The sequence below is a fragment of the Schistocerca nitens genome, chromosome 11 (assembly GCF_023898315.1).
Source record: "Schistocerca nitens isolate TAMUIC-IGC-003100 chromosome 11, iqSchNite1.1, whole genome shotgun sequence".
NCBI lineage: Eukaryota > Metazoa > Arthropoda > Insecta > Orthoptera > Acrididae > Schistocerca > Schistocerca nitens.
In genome coordinates this window covers 117559688-117582012 of record NC_064624.1, presented here as the reverse complement: position 1 = coordinate 117582012, position 22325 = coordinate 117559688, and the positions used below count along the sequence as shown (strand labels likewise).

The 22325-nt window shown below is 41.0% G+C and overlaps 1 protein-coding gene and 1 non-coding gene across 3 annotated transcripts in view; one reads left to right on the top strand and one right to left on the bottom strand.

Annotated features, from left to right (window-relative positions):
• The window catches only part of LOC126213182 (uncharacterized), a 222561-nt gene that overhangs the window by 183061 nt on the left and 17175 nt on the right, over positions 1-22325 (bottom strand). The window contains exons 2-3 of one of the 2 annotated variants that reach the window (XM_049940810.1): positions 13144-13212; positions 5096-5164 (exon numbers count right to left, since the gene is read on the bottom strand). In XM_049940810.1, coding sequence (XP_049796767.1) covers positions 5096-5164; positions 13144-13212 — 138 coding nt within the window. The remainder of the gene's footprint in view (positions 1-5095; positions 5165-13143; positions 13213-22325) is intronic. The other variant, XM_049940811.1, reaches the window with a different exon arrangement.
• On the top strand, positions 3195-3268 carry Trnat-cgu (transfer RNA threonine (anticodon CGU)). The gene has a single exon. It is a non-coding gene; the product is annotated as a tRNA-Thr (tRNA).

The window sequence follows — 22325 nt, the reverse complement described above, 5'->3', positions numbered from 1 at the left end:
CGCGGCATGACTTGCTTTTGTGCACGCTACCGCCGCTTACAATAAAAAAAAAGAGAGAGGAATCATCTCATTAGCAAAACAATGGCAAGAGACTGCTATTTGTTGTTACTTACACTGCTGCTTTCTTTGATAATGATCAAGAACCATATGATAGACTGCGTATGATAGAAGATGTTCTGAACGAGAGTTTCGTGAAAATTTTTCTCCGTTTGAAAATCTTTGCAGATGCCTCTTTAGTACATTACATTTTGCACAGAAATTAGAGTCATCTTAGATTTAAAACTCTAGTCAATTGCTGTGCTTCATTTCTGACTGTATCACTATTAGGCATAAGAATAATACGAATATAAACATGACACGATATGTATATTCTTCCGCGTTTGCTGTTGTCTCACTCTAGTTTCGTAGTTTATTAGGCAGACAGGATTTAAATAAGAGAGCAGCAAACATGAAAGAATACATGGCAAAATGTTTATATTCATATTAATCTGATGGTGAAGAGAATACTGCATGTGATTCACAATTCATAAAAGTTCCTATTAGCAACCATCTCTTCTCACAGGTAGGAAAAAATTCAGAATGTACAGTTGGCCATATTGACAAACGTCCCAAACAGTCTTGCCAGTCGGATTTTCGTAGTACATTGAAATGCTGCTACATTTGAAGATGAACAATATGGAATTTGTATTTACTTCGTTGGATAATGTATGAAAATGCAGTGGTCGAAACTCGGGACGGAGAAACAAAGCTCCTCTTCCAACATTTTTTTAAATTTATTTACTGACGCAGAGGTTTTGGCGCCAGTATTTATCTTTTTGCCTGCAAAGCATGCCTGTGTAGCGCTACATATATTTGACGGCAGAAGTTAGTTGTGGCGGCACCTACCGACATTTTTAAGAACTTCCGCTTGCTTTGCACTCAATTCTAAGCCGCAGGCGGATTTTTGGATTACAAAAACCGGAAAAAAAGTGCGGCTTAGATTCAATTAAATACGGTAGATCAAGCTAGAGACCACCTGTCTCAATTTTTAAAATACTGTAAACATAAGAGTGAAAATATGCATCGTCGCCAGTTTTTAGTTAAAATATGCAACAACCGGAGAAAAGGAGCCAAATATGCAAATGCATATGCAGCACGAAAATTCGTATAATCCAGTCGCTAGTCATCACCAAATATCCCTCGGTAGGGATCGCGCCACAGCCGCAGCGTAAGTCGTCTATAGACCCTCGTGTGTAATCCTCAAGGATGGCATCGTTTTGCAATTTTGTCAACATTTAACTCGTAACGAGTATTAAGTTTGATGTCTATATTTCCTACAAAAACCACATAAAAATTCTCTAAGTTGACTACGATCTAGACCCCAGTAGTGCTCTTACTGGTCATTACGGCCAAGGTTACATTTTTTCTTAATTTAGACAACAATTTTGCATTAAAATACATTTGCTACTCGAGTACCAGTAGGCACAACGATTCACAAAGTGGAATTGGCAACAGGGTTGGAGCCGGCAAAACCGGTACAGGTTCCATTCGTGTATTGCCGGTGGGAGCTAACTGACAACTACTTTATATACAATAATATACTGTTGTGAAAAAGTTAACATATTGCAAATATGCGCCGATGACGGGCTAAAATGACAGTATAACATTTGTCTCCCTGTGCGAGGATCGCAAATTGTGCAAGCGTACAGGATGTGACTGCACAGTATATGGAAGTCCAGATCAGTCCCAGAGGAACATTCGGAGAGCTGAAGCGGTTAAGGTGAGCGCTCGTAATGAGCGGAAAATTGAAGTTCAAGTCTTGGTCCGACACAAATTTTCATGTGTGACAAACTGCTGACATTGATGAAAATATGCAAGAAGTATATTTATTTCACAATGTTAATCCACAGCTTTCAGGCATGCGAGTTTGAAAAGCATTATATTGTGATGATGCAGACACTGTATAAACACAGACATTATATGATATTGCAGTGCCCGTGTTGTTAAAAGTACGATGCAATGTTCCGTCGGACACGCATGTGTGCCCAAAAGAACAAGCACTGTGGTGACTACAGCCCACATGGAATACACAAAACATACTTGCAGCTGCAAATATGGACAACCATCAGCTGTATAATGGAATAAAGACAATTAGAATTTGTGCCATACTGGAACTGGAAGCTAGGTTTCCTGCTTTACACGAGCGGTCACCTTAACTGTTTAGGCTATCTGTGCACGACTCTTGGCCAGGCCCAAACTTCCTTATGTACCCCCCCCCCCCCGTACTGGAATTACACTACACAGGGACTGGAAAATGTAGCCTCTATTTTGGCAAAATTCTCATATATTTTTTGCAAAATTCACATCTATTTTTGTTGAGATTCATATTTCTTTTAATGATTAGAAGCGCCTATCTCAAAGATTGTCACACGAGTGAAAACAAACAAAAGCCTTAGTTCTTTGAAACCGACTGCTACAGAAAGGTGCTGACTGGGAACTTTGTGACCATGATGTTTGCTTTTGCAAAAACTTCCAACACCTTTTTCTTCCAAAATAGCCTTTGCTTTTTTCATCTGACTGTATTTAAACATTCAAAATGATTGTTATGTTGAAAAGTTGCGGCATTTTCCTGCTTTTGAACTGAATGCGTCTCTAATTTAAGGTGTTTCTGGACATTACTTATCTTCCCCGCCCAATTTGATAACAAAATCTAAAAACTATTAATTCAAATCTTTTGTGGGCATTCATAGCAGTTTGACCCATGCTTTACAATGCTACAGACAGAACAGACAAGGCAGTTAGCGTAGAAACAGAACTGAATATATAACGCTATGTTAACATTAGGAGAAGAATTTCGGCAGTCGAAAAACGTTACAAATCTTGTTTTCCAATTGCTATAGCACAGAGTGCAGACACTATAGGCTATATATATACACTAAGATACCAGATACCATCTTAGTATATACCATCTTAGTATATACAGATACCATCTTAGTATATATATAGTTGAGGCTCACGGGCCACTTGACCATCTTCTTCTTCTGTGCGAATGCACAAACAGTGCCCGAACTCTTACAGGAACCGGCAACGTGCCGCGAGTAATGAGTATAATGGGCGGGGGTACTACGTATGTAGTGCGGGACAATACGTCGAGAATGTGGGTTTCGCATGAGGCGTGCCAGAGATAAATCCCTGCAGTCACACTATCCTGTGTGTCCTCGGTGGCTCAGATGGATAGAGTGTCTGCCACGTAAGCAGGAGATCCCGGGTTCGAGTCCCGGTCGGGGCACACATTTTCATCTGTCTCCGTTGACGTATGTCGACGCCTCTAAGCAGCTAAGGGTGTTCATTTCATTGTACTTTCACTATAGGCTATAGTGACAGATGGCCACAAGTGTAAACAAACTAGAATTTTGACTGCCAGAGGGCAGAAGAGTGGTGCAGGAAACAAACCCTGCCTCCCTTTCACATGGCAGCACCCTAAAGTATTGTCAAAGGGATCACACATCTCTTCTAGCGTTTTTTCACCTGCCTCGAGATGACTGGGTGTTTGTGTTGTCCCCATCATTTCATCACCATTCATGAATGTGACGAGTTTGGAATGAGCAAAGGTTGGGAATTTGTACACGTGCTGATAACTTGCAGTTCAGTGCCCCACAAATCAAACAAAATAATAATAATAATAATAATAATAATAATAATAATAATAATCTTCTTCATTGGGGGGAAAGCTGCAGCTCAATTGCTCATTGATGTTAGCGGACTATTGTTAACAACTCAGTGCAGGCCTGACATCTAGCAGCATTCAATACAACCACTGCTCAAAACATCCACCACCTAATTTGCCACTTTAGAAACGTCCACTTTTTTAACAAACAAATGTACACATTTCTTTATTATAAAATACTAGGTCCCACAGCTGAGTACTACATTGTATTACACAGCACGTATCTTAAACAGATCATTCAACTGCCCACAACTGGCTTGACATCAGATCATTGAGTGCATTGATATGTTGTTGGATTTGTACATTTTCATTATGCTAAAAAGTTCTTAAGCACATTATCTTTCCAAATTGGGCTTCGCCGGGAAATGTACAATACCAGTAACCAAAAGCTGGTTATTTTCAATATTTACGAGGGCTATCCACAAAGTACATTACGTTTTGGAATTAAAAATTAATAAAGTATTGGAATTTTTTTTTATTATATACAGATGAAAGCCACAGTTAAATACTACTTTTCTACATAGTTGCCATTTAAATTAAGGCACTTATTGTAGCGATGGACGAGCTTGGAAATTCCTTCGACGTAAAATTCGGCCGCCTGCGCCTTCAACCACGTGGTTACCTCTTTTGGGACAGAAAAGGTGTGATTTTTGTGGATTTCCTGGAAAGAGGCACTACAATAAACTCTCAAAGGTATTGCCAAACTCTGCACAACCTCAGAAGAGCAATACAAAACAAGCGCAAGGGAAAGTCGGGCTCAAAGATCTTGCCGATTCACGACAACGCCCGGGCCCACACGGCAAATGCCACTCGTGAAGTTCTCGAATCTTTTAAGTGGGAGTCGTTTCCTCATCCGCCGTACAGTCCCGACCCGGCATCGAGCGACTTCCACTTATTCCCAGCAATGAAGAAGTGGTTGGCTGTGCAGCGTTTTGGTGACGACGCACAGCTTCAAGAAGAGGTAACCACGTGGTTGAAGGCGCAGGCGACCGAATTTTACGACGAAGTAATTTCCGAGCTCGTCCATCGCTACGATAAGTGCCTTAATTTAAATGGCAACTATGTAGAAAAGTAGTATTTAAGTGTGGCTTTCATCTGTATATAATAAAAAAAATTCCAATACTTTATTTATTTTTAATTCCAAAACGTAATGTACTTTGTGGATAGCCCTTGTATATGCAGAAATAAAGCTATTTCAAACTATCTCTCATAAAATAGTTCACATCTGGATATAATTCACTACAAAATAGCATCTAACATCTAATTTCACATTATGAAGCAGAATTCGTGTCTATTTCACATTTATCATAAAATGTACATGAAATACAATTACCAGTTATCTCATTACTTCAGTGCATAACTGACAGTCAGTATTTCAGAAATACTTACACCTTCCTCTTCTTTGAGGAATATCTGGACCGGTGAGAGTATGGCTGCTTCATCTACTTGGTCATTTATCTGCAAGTGGAAAACAAATGTTAGTCACTGAACTTCATAGAAAAAAACACAAGGAACTTTTATAAGACTTTTAAACAAAATAACCAAATACAGCCCACTGAACTTGGAAACTGAAGACAAAAGTGCAAATATTGCCCCAACAAAAGAGATAATTGCAAACACAGGTAGAATATTTACGAAACCATCTCAACTATGAAGAACACACAAAAAGTGGTCTTGAAGACCTCAACAACCAACCCTAACTCTGAATCACTCACCACTGAGGAATTGCAGTCATTTCAAATCTCAAAAACTATAAGGTTTCAGAGAAGACCAAATGAAGCTAAACTTTGGGGAAAAAATGCCACAGACACTCACCACAACATCTTTGAAGAAATATGAATACATGAAAAACCCCTAATGAATGGAAGACGGCCCTCGACCACCCACTCCATAAGAAAGTGGCCCAAGCATATCAGAACTATGGAGGGACCTCACCCCTAGACATAACATACAAAATATTCCCTAAAGTCTTACGAAACAGACCAAATTCCCAGTTAGACAATTAACTTGAAGTACAAAAAGTTGGCTTCAGGAAAGGAAGTGCCTGCCCAGAATAAACCCTAAACCTCAAAAATCTCATGCTCTACCAAAAATCAAGACCAAACTGATATGTTATGACAGCCACTGACTTTTTAAAATCACGCAACTCGCAACTTAACAGGCCGAGACTTCCTCATCTCTATAGTAAAAGAATGCAGCAACAACAACAACAACAACAACAACACAACAGATAACAAAAAATATAAATCCCATCACAGAAACCCTTACCACCACACATTCAAAAGCCAAATTCATGGGAGAACACTCTAACCCTTTTGAGATAAAAACTGGTGTAAGCTAAGGAGATAGACTCCCCCACTGTTAGTTAACTGCTCCCAAGAAAAAGTGGTCAGGGCTGCAACACAGAGATCCATAGTGGAATCTGCCTAGGAGCACAAAACAAAAGGCATCAAAGCCTACTATCTACTCTTTGCAGACATATAGCACTACTAGCTGAGAACTGCAATGAACACAAAAAACAGACTCTCAAACAGAAAAACAAGTACAAAAAACAGGTCTCAAAACCTTCAAAAAGACCAATGTCATGACAAACATAAAAAAACCACCAAAACATAAAGTGGGAGAACAAAAGTATAGATAATCAAAGAACTCCAACACCTTGGAGACTGCATCAACTGGACTGAGCTCGAGGAAAAAGGCAATGGAAATTAGAAGAAGTAAAGCTGAACTGGCCTTCTATCTCACAAAAAACGCATACAACAAAAAGTCATGGAATGCAAAAATGAGACATTTTAACAGTGCATTAATCTAACCAGAAGCACTGTATGCAGCCAAAACACTGTCAACCACCAACCGTGGCCCACTTGAAAGACTGGAGACAGAAGAAACAAAGATATTACAAACAATTCTTGACCATAGATTTCACAACAACTAATCCACACCAAAAATGAAACCCTTTACCAAACTACCGAAAAACTCTCAGAAAATTAGGACAAAAAGAATTGATTTATTGATTTTTATGGATACATCTTCAGAAACAACCAAAATAGATCAACTGAAAAAATTATGACTACTTCTGCAGGAAAAAAATGGTCTAGTGAAATGGAAACGGACTCATGAGAACTCCAAATCACAAGAATTATGTTCAAAACTAAAACTGAAAAGAAAAAGAGAGAGAGAGAGAGGAGGAAAAGGAGAGAGAGAGAGAGAGAGAGAGAGAGAGAGAGAGAGAGAGAGAGAGAGAGAGAGAGAGAGGGGGGGGGGGGGGGGGGGGTGTCAAAACCAAACAAACATCCACATCTCTGAAGAAGATAGGAAAGCAAGATCAAAAGAATGAAACAATACTGAGCTGCTAATAGAAAGACACAGAATATTAAAAAGTGATTGATTTAACATTTCTCATAATCGGGCGAAACAAAAATAAAAAGAAGAATCTAACATTATTATAATGTGTGGTTTCTAAATTTCCTCAATATTAAGTGTATTGTTGTTGATGATGATGTAGTCATCAGTCTAAAGGTTGGTTTGATGCAAATCCCCATGCTAGTCCACTCTGAGCAAGGCTCTTTATCTATGCATGATACTGCAACCTATATCCATTAGAACCTGCTTGCAGTAGTCAAACCTTGGTCATCCTCTCCAATTCCTAACACCCCCCCCCCCCCTGTTACTTTCCATTACCAAATTGATGATTGCTCAGTATGTGTATTATTAACCATACCCTTCTTTTAGTGAAACTGAGCCACAAATTTCTTTTCTCCCCAGTTTGATTAGTTATTCTATCTATCCGCCCGATCTCCAGCATTCTTAAACAGCACCACATTTCAAACATTTCTACTCGCTTCTTGTCTGAACTGTTTATCAACCGTGTTTTATTTCGGTACCAGTCTACACACCAGACAAATACCCTCGGAAAGGGCTTCCAAACACTTATATTTTTATTTTGATGTTAACAAATTTCTCTTTTCTCAAAACACTTCTCTTGCTACTAACAATCTGCATTTTATATTGTCCCTCACTGACCATAATCAGCTATTTGGTTGTCCAGACAGAAAAACACATTATTTCATTTCCTAATCTAACTCCCTCAACATCACGATTCATCTACCTTCCACTGACCTTGTTTTACCTTCAGTGATGTTCATCTTACAGCCTCTGTCGAAGACATTCGACAAATCTGCTCCTCCAACTCATTTGTCGACTCTGATGAAATTACAATGTCTTCGGCAAACCCCAGGTTTTCTTTCTTCTTCCTGAACTTTAATTTCCTTTAAGAATTTCTCCTTGTTTGCCTTTACTGCACACTCTACATACATACTGAAACACATCGGGGATAGGCTACAATCCTGCCTCATTCCATTACCAACCACTGCCTGCCTCTCACGTTGTTCAACTCTTTATGACTGCCATCTAGTTTTTGTAATAGTTGCAGATACCTGTTTGGTCAGTATAACTTATCCCTGTTACTTTCAGAATTTCTAAGAGTGTATTCCAGTCAACTTGTCAAAAGCATTCTATGAATTTCCAATGCTTTAAATCCAGGTTTCCCTATCTTTAACCCATCTTCTAATATAAGTCACAGGGTCATTTTTTCCTCACGTACTCCTACATTTCTCCACAACCCATACATATCTTCCCTGGGATCAGCTTTTACCAATTTTTCCATTCTTCTGTAAATTATTAGTGACAATATCATGAATTATTAACCAGAACAAATTTTCACTCTGCAGTGGAGTGTGCACTGTTATGTAACTTCCTGAGGAAGGAACCATGTCTCTGCAATACCCTTTCTTCCAGGAGTGATAGTGCCACAGGTTTTGAAGGAGAACTTCTGTGAAGTTTGGACGGCAGGAGATATAATGGCAGAAGTAAAGCTCTGAGAACGGGTCACGAGTCATGCTTGGGTAGCTCAGTTGGTGCAGCACTTGCCCACGAATGGCAAAGATCTCTGGTTAGAGTCCTGGCCAGCACACAGTTTTGATCTGCCAGGAAGTTTTGTGAATTATTAAACTGACAGTTTGTCTCGTATCTTGCACACCACATGCAATAATTTTATAATGACTGGTTCTGTCAAACATCTCTGTAATTCTGGGGTAATGTTGTCTCGAGGTACGGACCTGGACAAGAAAAAAAAATCCCGTGTTTTTCTCCCGATTTCCCAGTTAAAAATACATTTTTCTCCCGGGCTAGAATAAACTTTTTCCATATTAAGTGACAATATACTTTCCCTTGGAGCTGTAAAACTTACAAATCCTTTGAATTGTAAAGGTATTATATACCAGCGTAGAACTTCCCGGTATTTTATGAAACGAAACCCAGCAAAAAAATAATGTGTTTTGGAAAAATCTTTGATGCGCAGCATCGTGTACATGGCGTATTTTCAAATTATGAAAGCATAAATATGAATTCCACCAATTAAGGCATAGCAGCTTTCAAAGCACTGAAAATGAGATTGTGATGATCTTTTGTCAGCCAGTCATAGCTCATGTTACAGTACTACCCAGGCAATGACAGCAGATATTTAGAGCACAGGACTTGTGATGTAGTCGACCAATAGAGACATCACTGTTAAGTAGCACGAACACACAAATAGGAAAAGTTAATGGTTTAAATTAATATACATTCAGTATAGCTACATGAAAAGCTAAGCTTTCACCTATGATATACTGGTTATCAAGTTTTTTACTGTTCTTTTCTCAAGTTGTGGTTAGGGAGGATCCTAAAAGCATAGCTTAAATTGCAGCAGCTGAATATTCCTAACAAGCACAATTACAAGTTTCACTGCTCTGCACGAAATTTTTTGCGGGTTAGCTGGCTGAATAAATGTTCTGTCGAGCACTTCGACTTTTCCATAGAAAAGCCAATTATATGTGAAATTGAAACTTCCTGGCAGATTAAAACTGTGTGCCCGACCGAGACTCAAACTCGGGACCTTTGCCTTTCGCGGGCAAGTGCTCTACCAACTGAGCTACTGAAGCACGACTCACGCCCGGTACCCACAGCTTTACTTCTGCCAGTATCTCGTCTCCTACCTTCCAAACTTTACAGAAGCTCTCCTGCGAACCTTGCAGAACTAGCACTCCTGAAAGAAAGGATATAGCTGAGACATGGCTTAGCCACAGCCTGGGGGATGTTTCCAGAATGAGATTTTCACTCTGCAGCGGAGTGTGTGCTGATATGAAACTTCCTGGCAGATTAAAATTGTGTGCCCGACCAAGACTCGAACTCGGGACCTTTGCCTTTCGAGTCTCGGTCGGGCACACAGTTTTAATCTGCCAGGAAGTTTCATATCAGCGCACACTCCGCTGCAGAGTGAAAATCTCATTCTGGAAATATGTGAAATTGCTCAAGAATTCACCTCAGACTTTTTTCGAAGGATAATTATACATTTTGCCATTGATATTGCATGATCTGTAATTTACTCGAATCTAAGCCGCACTTTTTTTCCGGTTTTTGTAATCCAAAAAACCACCTGCGGCTTAGAATCGAGTGCAAAGGAAGCGGAATTTCGAAAAATGTTGGTGGGTGCCGGCACAACTAACTTCTGCTGTCTAATATATATAGCGCTACACAGGCATGCTTTGTAGGCACAAAGATAGATACTGGCATCAAAACCTCTGCGTCAGTAAATAAATTTAAAAAAAAAAAGGTGGAAGACGAGCTTTTTTCTCCACCCTGAGTTTCGACCACTGCATTTTCATACATTATCCAACGAATCAAATACAAATTATGTATTGTTCAACTTCGAATGTAGCAGCATTTCAATGTACTACGAAAATCCGACTGGCAAGACTGTTTGGGATGTTTGTCAATATGGCCAACTCTACATTCTGAATTTTTTCGTATCTGTGAGAAGAGATGGTTGCTAATAGGAACTTTTATGAAGTATTCTCTTCACCATAAGAATAATACGAATGTAAACATTTTGCCATGTATTGTTTCGTGTTTGCTGCTATCTCATTTAAATCCCGCCTGCCTAATAAACTACGGAACTAGAGTGAGACAACAGCAAACGTGGAAGAATATACATATCATGTCATGTTTATATTCATATTATTCTTATGCATAATAGTGATACAGTCAGAAATGAAGCACGGCAATTGACTAGATTTTTAAATCTAAAATGACTAATTTCTGTGCAGAATGTAATGTACTAAGAGCGCCTGCAAAGATTTTCAAACGGAGAAAAATTTTCGCTAAACTCTCATTCAGAACAGTCTATTATTTGGTTCTTGTTGATCATTATCAAAGAAAGCAGCAGTGTAAGTAACAACAAATAGCAGTCTCTTGTCATTGTTTCGCTTATGAGAACATTCCTATCTTTTTTTTTTTTTTTTAATTGTAAGCGGCGGTAGCATGCACAAAAGCAAGCCATGCCGCGAGCAGCGACAGTCCGTAAACACGCACTATCAGAATGCGACAAACAATGTACGACACAGAACAGTAATGCATTTTCAGCTTAGAGTGACGTAAACACCTATAACAAAGAAAACGGCGCTTATCAGATCAAAGAAAAATAAGCAATCAATTCAAACCAGACGAAGCACGTGAAAAAGGAAGGGTACCCGTGTAAATACAGATGGAGAGCCTGACGCATAGCAATGGCTACCTGGTAAAGCTTAACTGCTAAGCTTATGACTCAAACCAAACTACTGTAGCTGTATCGTCATTCATTCGATCTAAATTGTCTCTCATATTACAATGGAGCAACTTTGTTTCGATTTGGAGATGCGGCCTAAAACTTTTCTCTCCCCTTGAATTTTGAGTCTCAAATTTCAGGTGCGGCTTAGATTCGGGAAATTTTTTTTCTCTTGATTTCGAGTCTCATTTTTCAGGTGCGGCTTAGATTCGGGTGCGGCTTAGATTCGAGTAAACACGGTATGACAGAAATAAAATAGATATGAAAAACCAATCCTGAAGCTTGGTCTTTTTTAATGCGTTACCTTCCAACATACATCAAACACAAATATGCTGGAAAGTTTTAAAAGATGGCATAAATGGCTGGTCTTCTGGGTTCGCAATTTTTCTACACAGCTGTTCCTCAAAGCATTAAGTTTTGAGTGAGAGTCAAATACACTGTGATTTAAGAAATTAATCACACATTCTAACATATAACATAAAGTGACGCTTCTCAAACCACCATCCTCAATATTTTCCCGTGACCTGTTATAAGAGTAAACTGTTGTGACATCATACTTATTGAAAGCAGTTTGCTGTTACAAAATATAACACAGTCTTCATCCTAAAGCCTTCAACACATTTCACTGTTGCCAGATGCTTGTGTGCGCAGTTTGTTTTGTAGTAAATGGCATACTTTCTTTGCAACTAAAATTTTTATTTTGGCATTATTCTCTCGTTTATGTTTTCTTTCTGCAATATTATTCTGCAGTAGTGGGCCAAAGTAAAATTTTTATTAAGAATATCAGTTCTTACCAGTCAAAATTATAAAACTTTAACTGGAAACTAAAACAATGACAAATTATCATAAATCTAAAAGATGCCTGTGTTCTCCCCGGATTTCCCAGTTAGCCTGGGGTATATACACCCTGCATCTATCCAGCAACCTCGTTTCAACTTCAGTGTTTCACTGTAGCAAGTATGATATGAAACTGCATCCATACACCTTCTCTGCGATAGCTAAACGGAACAGAAGTAATATTCATTTCTTGAGAAAAACTTTCAAATACCCAAGATCACATAAATTAGTCTTTATCGTGGACAACTGGTTTCAACTGTTCTGTCATCTTCTGGTCTTCAAAAAAGGTTTGTTATAAAATGCTTTCCAGTGTGAGTTTGTACCTTATGCCACACTGTCATTGCACTGGATAAAATGCAGCACACTATACATAATATTGTCAAAAATTAAACCATTTACAGTTAAAAAGCACCTCGTGCACACGGGCGCATTTGCATACATAGTGCACGCAGAGGCTTGTTAATTCTTGAAGCACTTGATATACAGTAAAATTCACATTTTGTACATCTGTTTATGTTTGCAGAAATGTTCCACACATCGTAGATCCACCTCAGCCGAAGTATATGGTGCAACTGCAGTTTACTGTATACTGTATGTCTTAAGATTTTGTTGCCTCTGTGTGTGCTATGTATGCGAGCATGCTCATGTGCACAAGGTGCTTTATAACTGTAAATGGTTTTGTTTTTGACAAACCTATGTATAATGTGCTGCGTTTTGTCCAGAAGTTACAAATTCATAATGGCACGTTTCATCAAAGAAATTTTTTAAGACGAGAAGATGACAACTACAACTGTTGACACCTATAGTCCTCAATACAGACTAACTTCTGTGATCTTTGCTACTGAAAGCTTTTTCCCTCATAAAACAGACTGTTTCATCCATGTTCTCAATATGACAGAATTCAGTCAATATTAACTTTACTACAGTGCATACTTGACAGTCAACATTTCAGAATACTTACAAATTGCTCTTCTTTGACAAATATCTGGATCGATGTAAGTGGTACAACTTCATCTGACTGGCCAGGTATCTGAAAGTGGGGGAAAAAAACTGTCAGTCAATTATCTGTCCCATTTTTTCTTTTCTTTTCTATCTTTTTTTAACGGTTTTTGGTTTTATCCATACAGCCATCTTACAAACGGCTTAGGTATTATTGTTTTTTTTAAAAAAAATTCAACATTATGCAATTTTATACGGGAATTTAGATATGCAATTACAAATTTTCATACACAGCGTTCAATGGGTAAAGTGGTTAAGAATGATTGTTATTGTTTATAATTATCAAAAGAACAATTGTATGGGGTGTCAAGTAAAATTTATGACTGGATTGAGGACATTTTATAGGGAGGACACAGCATATTATCTCGGAAGGAGAATTATCATCAGATGTAGAAGTAACTTCGGGTATGCCCCAGGGAAGTCTGTTGGGACCCTTGCTGTTTGTGTTGTACATTAATGACATTGCAGACAATATAACAACGAAAATAATCAATTATTGATCATATAATGTAATGCCACTGGCTCCAAAAGCTCGTAAAAGTCAAATCCTTTTGTGCGTATGCCCCCTGCCGCCACTTGGTCAGTAGGCAAAATTAATAGTAACATCAGACTTTTTGCAGAAGCTGCAGTTACCTATGTTGAAGTACTGTCTGAAAGAAACTTCATAAATATTCAGTCAGATCTTGATAAGATTTCAAAGTGATGCAAAGATTGGGGAACTTGCTTTAAATGTTCAGAAATGTAAAATTTTGCACTTCACAAACTGAAGAAAACTTAGTATTCTATGACTATAATATCAATACGTCACTGTTGGGAATCAGTTAGCTCATACAAATACCTGGGAGCAACACTTTGTACGGATATGAAATGGAATGGTCACATAGGTTCAGTCACGGGTAACGCAGGTGGCAGGATCCTGGGAAAGCGCAATCAGTCTACAAAGGAGATTGCTTGCAAATCACTCGTGCAACTGGTTCTAGAATATTGATCGCGTGTGTGGGACTTGTACCACAGAGGACTAACAAGGGATAATGAATGTATACAGAGAAGGGCAGCACGAATGGTCACAGATTTTTTAATCCACGGGAGTGTGGCACAGAGATACACAAGGAACTGAAGTGGCAGACTCTTGAAGATATATGTAAACTATCCCTAGAAAGTCTATTAAGAATGTTTCAAGAACCGCCTTTAAATGATTACTCTAGGGACATACTACACTCCTGCAAATTGAAATAAGAACACCGTGAATTCATTGTCCCAGGAAGGGGAAACTTTATTGACACATTCCTGGGGTCAGATACATCACATGATCACACTGACAGAACCACAGGCACATAGACACAGGCAACAGAGCATGCACAATGTCGGCACTAGTACAGTGTATATCCACCTTTCGCAGCAATGCAGGCTGCTATTCTCCCATGGAGACGATCGTAGAGATGCTGGATGTAGTCCTGTGGAACGGCTTGCCATGCCATTTCCACCTGGCGCCTCAGTTGGACCAGCGTTCGTGCCGGACGTGCAGACCGCGTGAGACGACACTTCATCCAGTCCCAAACATGCTCAATGGGGGACAGATCCGGAGATCTTGCTGGCCAGGGTAGTTGACTTACACCTTCTAGAGCACGTTGGGTGGCACGGGATACATGCGGACGTGCATTGTCCTGTTGGAACAGCAAGTTCCCTTGCCGGTCTAGGAATGGTAGAACGATGGGTTCGATGATGGTTTGGATGTACCGTGCACTATTCAGTGTCCCCTCGACGATCACCAGTGGTGTACGGCCAGTGTAGGAGATCGCTCCCCACAACATGATGCCGGGTGTTGGCCCTGTGTGCCTCGGTCGTATGCAGTCCTGATTGTGGCGCTCACCTGCACGGCGCCAAACACGCATACGACCATCATTGGCACCAAGGCAGAAGCGACTCTCATCGCTGAAGACGACACGTCTCCATTCGTCCCTCCATTCACGCCTGTCGCGACACCACTGGAGGCGGGCTGCACGATGTTGGGGCGTGAGCGGAAGACGGCCTAACGGTGTGCGGGACCGTAGCCCAGCTTCATGGAGACGGTTGCGAATGGTCCTCGCCGATACCCCAGGAGCAACAGTGTCCCTAATTTGCTGGGAAGTGGCGGTGCGGTCCCCTACGGCACTGCGTAGGATCCTACGGTCTTGGCGTGCATCCATGCGTCGCTGCGGTCCGGTCCCAGGTCGACGGGCACGTGCACCTTCCGCCGACCACTGGCGACAACATCGATGTACTGTGGAGACCTCACGCCCCACGTGTTGAGCAATTCGGCGGTACGTCCACCCGGCCTCCCGCATGCCCACTATACGCCCTCGCTCAAAGTCCGTCAACTGCACATACGGTTCACGTCCACGCTGTCGCGGCATGCTACCAGTGTTAAAGACTGCGATGGAGCTCCGTATGCCACGGCAAACTGGCTGACACTGACGGCGGCGGTGCACAAATGCTGCGCAGCTAGCGCCATTGGACGGCCAACACCGCGGTTCCTGGTGTGTCCGCTGTGCCGTGCGTGTGATCATTGCTTGTACAGCTCTCTCGCAGTGTCCGGAGCAAGTATGGTGGGTCTGACACACCGGTGTCAATGTGTTCTTTTTTCCATTTCCAGGAGTGTATAACCCACTATATATCACTCACACAGGGATCATGAGGATAAGATTAGAATAATTACTGCACACACACACAGAGGCATTCAAACAGCCATTCTTCCCTTGCTAGATATGTGAATCGGACAGGAAGAAACCCTAATAACTGATACAATGGGACGTGCCCTCTGTCATGCACCTCACCGTGGTATGCAGAGTGTAGATGTCGGCGACAAGTATGAAACCCAGTAGTCTGAAACTTCCTGGCAGATTAAAACTGTGTGCCCGACCGAGACTCAAACTCGGGACCTTTGCCTTTCGCGGGCAAGTACTCTACCATCTGAGCTACCGAAGCACGACTCACGCCCGGTCCCACAGCTTTACTTCTGCCAGTATCTCGTCTCCTACCTTCCAAACTTTACAGAAGCTCTCCTGCGAACCTGCCAGGAAGTTTCATATCGGCGCACACTCCGCTGCAGAGTGAAAATCTCATTCTGGAAACATCCCCCAGGCTGTGGCTAAGCCATGTCTCTGCAATATCCTTTCTTTCAAGAGTGTTAGTTCTGCACGTTTCACAGGAGAGCTTCTGTAAAGTTTGGAAGGTAGGAGACGAGATACTGGCAGAAGTAAAGCTGTGGGACCGGGCGTGAGTCGTGCTTCGGTAGCTCATATGGTAGAGTACTTGCACGCGAAAGGCAAAGGTCCCGAGTTCGAGTCTAGGTCGGGCACACAGTTTTAATCTGCCAGGAAGTTTCATATCAGCGCACACTCCGCTCTGTTGAAATATTCTTCTTATATTCCATAGGTTTCTTCCATCTCATTTTACACTCAAAACACCTGAACTTACAGGACTGAATATTTTAGTTGCTCTGATAAAGGCACTGGCATATCTAAGGCAAGGCTATCATTCTCGTAACGAGCCAGCTGATTACTCACCACTGCACAGTTATTTATTTATGCACGTCCTCTATTAAACGAATTTTGAAAAGTACAAGTACTGTCTACCAATTATAAGGCAACACATTTTACATGCTCAATGCACTATAACATCAAACTTGACTATAAACAAGATTTTTAGTTTCCTCTCTGGGAGAATAATATATAAGTTTTTGGGCAATTTAATTTTACAGAAGCAACATGTTGCTGTTGGGGTCATCAATCTGGACACTGGTCTGATGCAGATCTCCATGCTACTCTATCCTGTGCAAGCCTCTTCATCTCTCAGTACCTACTGCAACCTACATCCGTCTGAATCTGCTTACTGTATTCATCTCTTGGTGTCCCTCTACGATTTTACCCCCCCCCCCCCCCCCCGCACTCAAGTGATTCCCTGATGTCTCAGAATGTGTCCTCTCAAGTCAAGTTGTGCCACAAACTTCTTTTCTCCCCAACTCTATCCAGCACTTCCTCATTAGTTACATCATCTACTCGTCTAATCTTAAGCATTCATGTGTAGCACCACATTTCGAAAGCTTCTATTCTTGTCTAAACTGTTGACAGTTCATTTTTCACTGCCGTATATGGCTCCACTCCAGACAAATATTTTCAGAAAAAGACTTCGTTACACTTAAATCTATATTCGATGTTAACAAATTTCTCTTCTTCAGAAAATCAAACAATGGAAAATCTAGGATGGAATGTAACAATACAGGGTGAGTCAAAAGTCCGTGGACACCTTCATAAGTTGGAAGATTAAAGGGAAAATTGAAATGTGATGATGGGAACATAGGTTTGACGTGGGGCCACAACTTTTGGAGTGAATGTCATTCGTGGCCGCCATCTTGAAATCTGCCATTTTGGATTCAAGTCATTTTTTTTTAATGGGAAGGGGAGTGTATGGCACATCAAATAACACTCACTTGAGCTCTGGAATTGAGTGGTGTAATTTGTTTTTGTCCATCTTGTACAGTTTAGATGTTATTAATGTTCAAAGTTACCTTGATACCGACTCATGTCTCTCTTTGTTCCAGGTGATCTAAAATGGGTCTGACACATGAACAGAAGATCGAAATCATCCTTATATCAGGGAAATGCAGCTACCAAACAGTAGCAGCTGACTACAACAGACGGCACCCAGACAGGGAACCGGTATCGCACGGCACGGTCACTCACGTGATCACCAAATTCCGGGAGACGGGCTCTGTTCACGATAGGGCACGTAGTGAGCGACCCAGGACTGCCACCAAAGAGGAAACTGAAACTGAGGATGTTGCGTCGTTTGTGCAAAGTCCTAAACGAAGTACCCGTTGTGTGGCCCTAGCATGTGGAACGAGCCAAACCTCCGTTGTCCAGATATTGCACACCAATAAGTGGCATCCTTACAAGCTGCAGATGCAACATTGACTTAACAAGGATGACCCTGATCGCCGGTTGGAGTTCTGCCTGGGGGCTACTGAACAACACGAACAGGATCCTTCGTTTTCCGAGGGCATACTATTCAGTGACGAGGCGTATTTCACTTTGAACGGGGAGGTTAATCGACATAATTGTCAATACTGGAGTGACGCAAATCTGAACTGGGTTGCCCCAATTCGAGAACATAGTCCAGCGAAGGTGATTGTGTGGTGTGGCAGATGGGTCACCCGCATCAGAGGGCCATTTTTCATTTACAACACCTTAACTACACCACAGCATCTAATGCTACCAACTACAGGACCTTGTGTTTCCCATCTTATTTTCAGCACGATGGAGCCCCTCCACACTATGGCATTGGTGTCCGTGAATTGTTAGAGGAACAACTGCCAGGGAAGTGGATCGGTCGCCGTGGTCCCGTGGAGTGCTGCCGAGATCTGACTTGACGCCCCTCGATTTTTATCTATGGGGACATCTTAAGCAGATAGTGTATGCCGAGATCATCCGTGATTTGAGACACCTGGAGGAACACATACAACACGCCTGTGACCAAATTGCAGGAGACACTCTCCTGCGGTGACTACAGTTGTGCATTGCACGGGATGGACAACATGTAGAACATGTGTTGTAGCAGTCGGTATGAAGGTAATTTCCCAACTTTGAACATTAATAACCTCTAAACTGTACAAGACAGACAAAAACAAAACACCACTAAATTCCAGAGCTCAAGTGAGTGTTATTTGGTGTGTCATACACGCCTTCCCATTTAAAAAAAAAGACTTGAATCCAAAATGGTGGATTTCAAGATGGCGGCCACGAATGACATTCACTCCGAAAGTTGCGGCCTCACATCAAACCTATGTTCCCATCATCATATTTCAATTTTCCCTTTAATCTTCCAACTTATGAAGGTGTCACAGGACTTTTGACTCGCCTTGTATTATGAAAAGTTGCTACTCACTATATAGCCAAGATGCTTTATTTATTTGTGACGGTCTTTATGTTGTGCCTTTTTGCAACTCAGCACCTCCGCTATATGGCGAGTAGCAACTTTCCTTTTCATAATCTTCTTTAGGAAAGCTTTTCTTGCCATTGCCAGCCAACATTTTATATCCTCTCTAGTATGACAGTCTTCAGTTATTTTGCTGCCCAAACAGCAAAACTTATCTACTACTTTCAGTGTCCCATTTCCTAATCTAATTTTCTCACCATCACCTGATTGAATTTGACTACATTTAATTTCCTCACCATCAACTGATTTAATTTGATTATATTTCATTATGCTTGTTTTGCTTTTGTTGGTGTTCATCTTATATCCTACTTTCAAGACACTGTCCATTTCATTAAACTGCTCTTCCAAGTTCTTTCTGTTTCTGACAGAATTGCAATCTCATTGACAAAGTTCACGGTTTTTATTTCTTCTCCTTGGATTTTAATTCCTACTCCAAATTTTTCTATGGTTTTCTTTACAGCTTGTTCAATGTATAGACTGAATAACATCAGGGGTAGGCTACAAAATTGTCTCACTCCCTTCCCAACTACTCCTTCCCTCTGATGCCCCTAGACTTTTATAATTGCTCTCTGCTTCTTCTTCTTCTTCTCTCTCTCTCTCTCTCTCTCTCTCTTTTCTTTTTTTTTTTTTTTTTTTTTTTTTTTTTAAAATAGTCCTTTGCTCCCTGTATTTTATCACTGCTACCTTCAGAATTTCAAAGTGAGTAGTCCAGTCAACACTGTCTAAGTCTACAAATGCTATAAATGTACATATGACTTTCCTTAACCTATCTTTTAAGTTAAATCATACTGCCTCATGTGTGCCTACATTTCTTCCAAATCCAAACTGTTCTTCCCCAATGTAGGCTTCTACCAGTTTCCCCATTCTACTGCAAAGAATTTGTGTTAGTATTTTAAGACTATTAAATTGATATTTTGATAGTTTTCTCTCCTGTCAGTAGCTACATTCTTTGGAACTGCAATTATTACATTCTTCTTGGAGTCTGAGGTTATTTCGCCTGTCTCATATCTTGCACTCCAGATAGAGTTTTGTCATGTGTGGCTCCCCCAAGGCTATCAGTAGCTGGATGTCATCTAATCACAGGGCCTTGTTTAGAATTAGGTCTTTCAGTGCTCTGTCAAATTCTTGTCGTTGTATCGTATCTTCCATCTCATCTTCATCTACGTCATTTTCTGTTTCTGTAATACTGCCTTCAAGTTCACCTCCCTTGTAGAGACCCTCTGTATAACCCTTCGCCTTTCCCTTCTTTGCTTAGGACTGGCTTTCCATAGTTCTACATCTACATCCATACTCCGCAAGCCACCTGACGGTGTGTGGCGGAGGGTACCCTGAGTACCTCTATCGGTTCTCCCTTCTATTCCAGTCTCGTATCGTTCGTGGAAAGAAGGATTGTCGGTATGCTTCTGTGTGGGCTCTACTCTCTCTGATTTTATCCTCATGGTCTCTTCACGAGATATATGTAAGAGGGAGCAATATACTGCTTGACTCCTCGGTGAAGGTATGTTCTCGAAACTTTAACAAAAGCTCGTACCGAGCTACTGAGTGTCTCTCCCGCAGAGTCTTCCACTGGAGTTTATCTATCATCTACGTAACGCTTTCACGATTACTAAATGATCCTGTAACGAAGCGTGCTGCTCTCCGTTGGATCTTCTCTATCTCTTCTATCAACCCTATCTGGTACGGATCCCACACTGCTGAGCAGTATTCAAGCAGTGGGCGAACAAGCGTACTGTAACCTACTTCCTTTGTTTTCGGATTGCATTTCCTTAGGATTCTTCCAATGAATCTCAGTCTGGCATCTGCTTTACCGACGATCAACTTTATATGATCATTCCATTTTAAATCACTCCTAATGAGTACTCCCAGATAATTTTGGAATTAACTGCTTTCAGTTGCTGATCTGCTACTTTGTAGCTAAATGATAAGGGATCTATCTTTCTATGTATTCGCAGCACATTACACTTCTCTACATTGAGATTCAATTGCCATTCCCTGCACCATGCGGCAATTCGTTGCAGATCCTCCTGCATTTCAGTACAATTTTCCATTGTTACAACCTCTCGATACACCACAGCATCATCTGCAAAAAGCCTCAGTGAACTTCCGATGTCATCCACAAGGTCATTTATGTATATTGTGAATAGCAACGGTCCTACAACACTCCCCTGCGGCACACCTGAAATCACTCTTACTTCGGAAGACTTCTCCCCATTGAGAATGACATGCTGCGTTCTGTTATCTAGGAACTCTTCAATCCAATCACACAATTGGTCTGACAGTCCATATGCTCTTACTTTGTTCATTAAACGACTGTGGGGGAACTGTATCGAACGCCTTGCGGAAGTCAAGAAACGGCATCTACCTGTGAACCCGTGTCAATGGCCCTCTGAGTCTCGTGGACGAATAGCGCGAGCTGGGTTTCGCACGACCGTCTTTTTTGAAACCCATGCTGATTCCTACAGAGTAGATTTCTAGTCTCCAGAAAAGTCATTATACTCGAACATAATACGTGTTCCACAATTCTGCAACTGATCGACGTTAGAGATATAGGTCTATAGTTCTGCACATCTGTTCGACGTCCCTTCTTGAAAACGGGGATGACCTGTGCCCTTTTCCAATCCTTTGGAACGCTACGCTCTTCTAGAGACCTACGGTACACTGCTGCAAGAAGGGGGGGCAAGTTCCTTCGCATACTCTGTGTAAAATCGAACTGGTATCCCATCAGGTCCAGCGGCCTTTCCTCTTTTGAGCGATTTTAATTGTTTCTCTATCCCTCTGTCGTCTATTTCGATATCTACCATTTTGTCATCTGTGCGACAATCTAGAGAAGGAACTACAGTGCAGTCTTCCACTGTGAAACAGCTCTGGAGAAAGACATTTAGTATTTCGGCCTTTAGTCTGTCATCCTCTGTTTCAGTACCATTTTGGTCACAGAGTGTCTGGACATTTTGTTTTGATCCACCTACCGCTTTGATATAAGACCAAAATTTCTTAGGATTTTCTGCCAAGTTGTTCACATAAACCAACTTCTCCACTTAATTATAGTTTCTTGTTTAACACAGACCCCATATCAACTACATGTAGTATAAATGTAGGTTTACCTATGCCTGTGTGTTTAGGAAGATGAACACTTTCTCAGTAAATACCAAAATAGAAAAAAAAGAAAAAAGC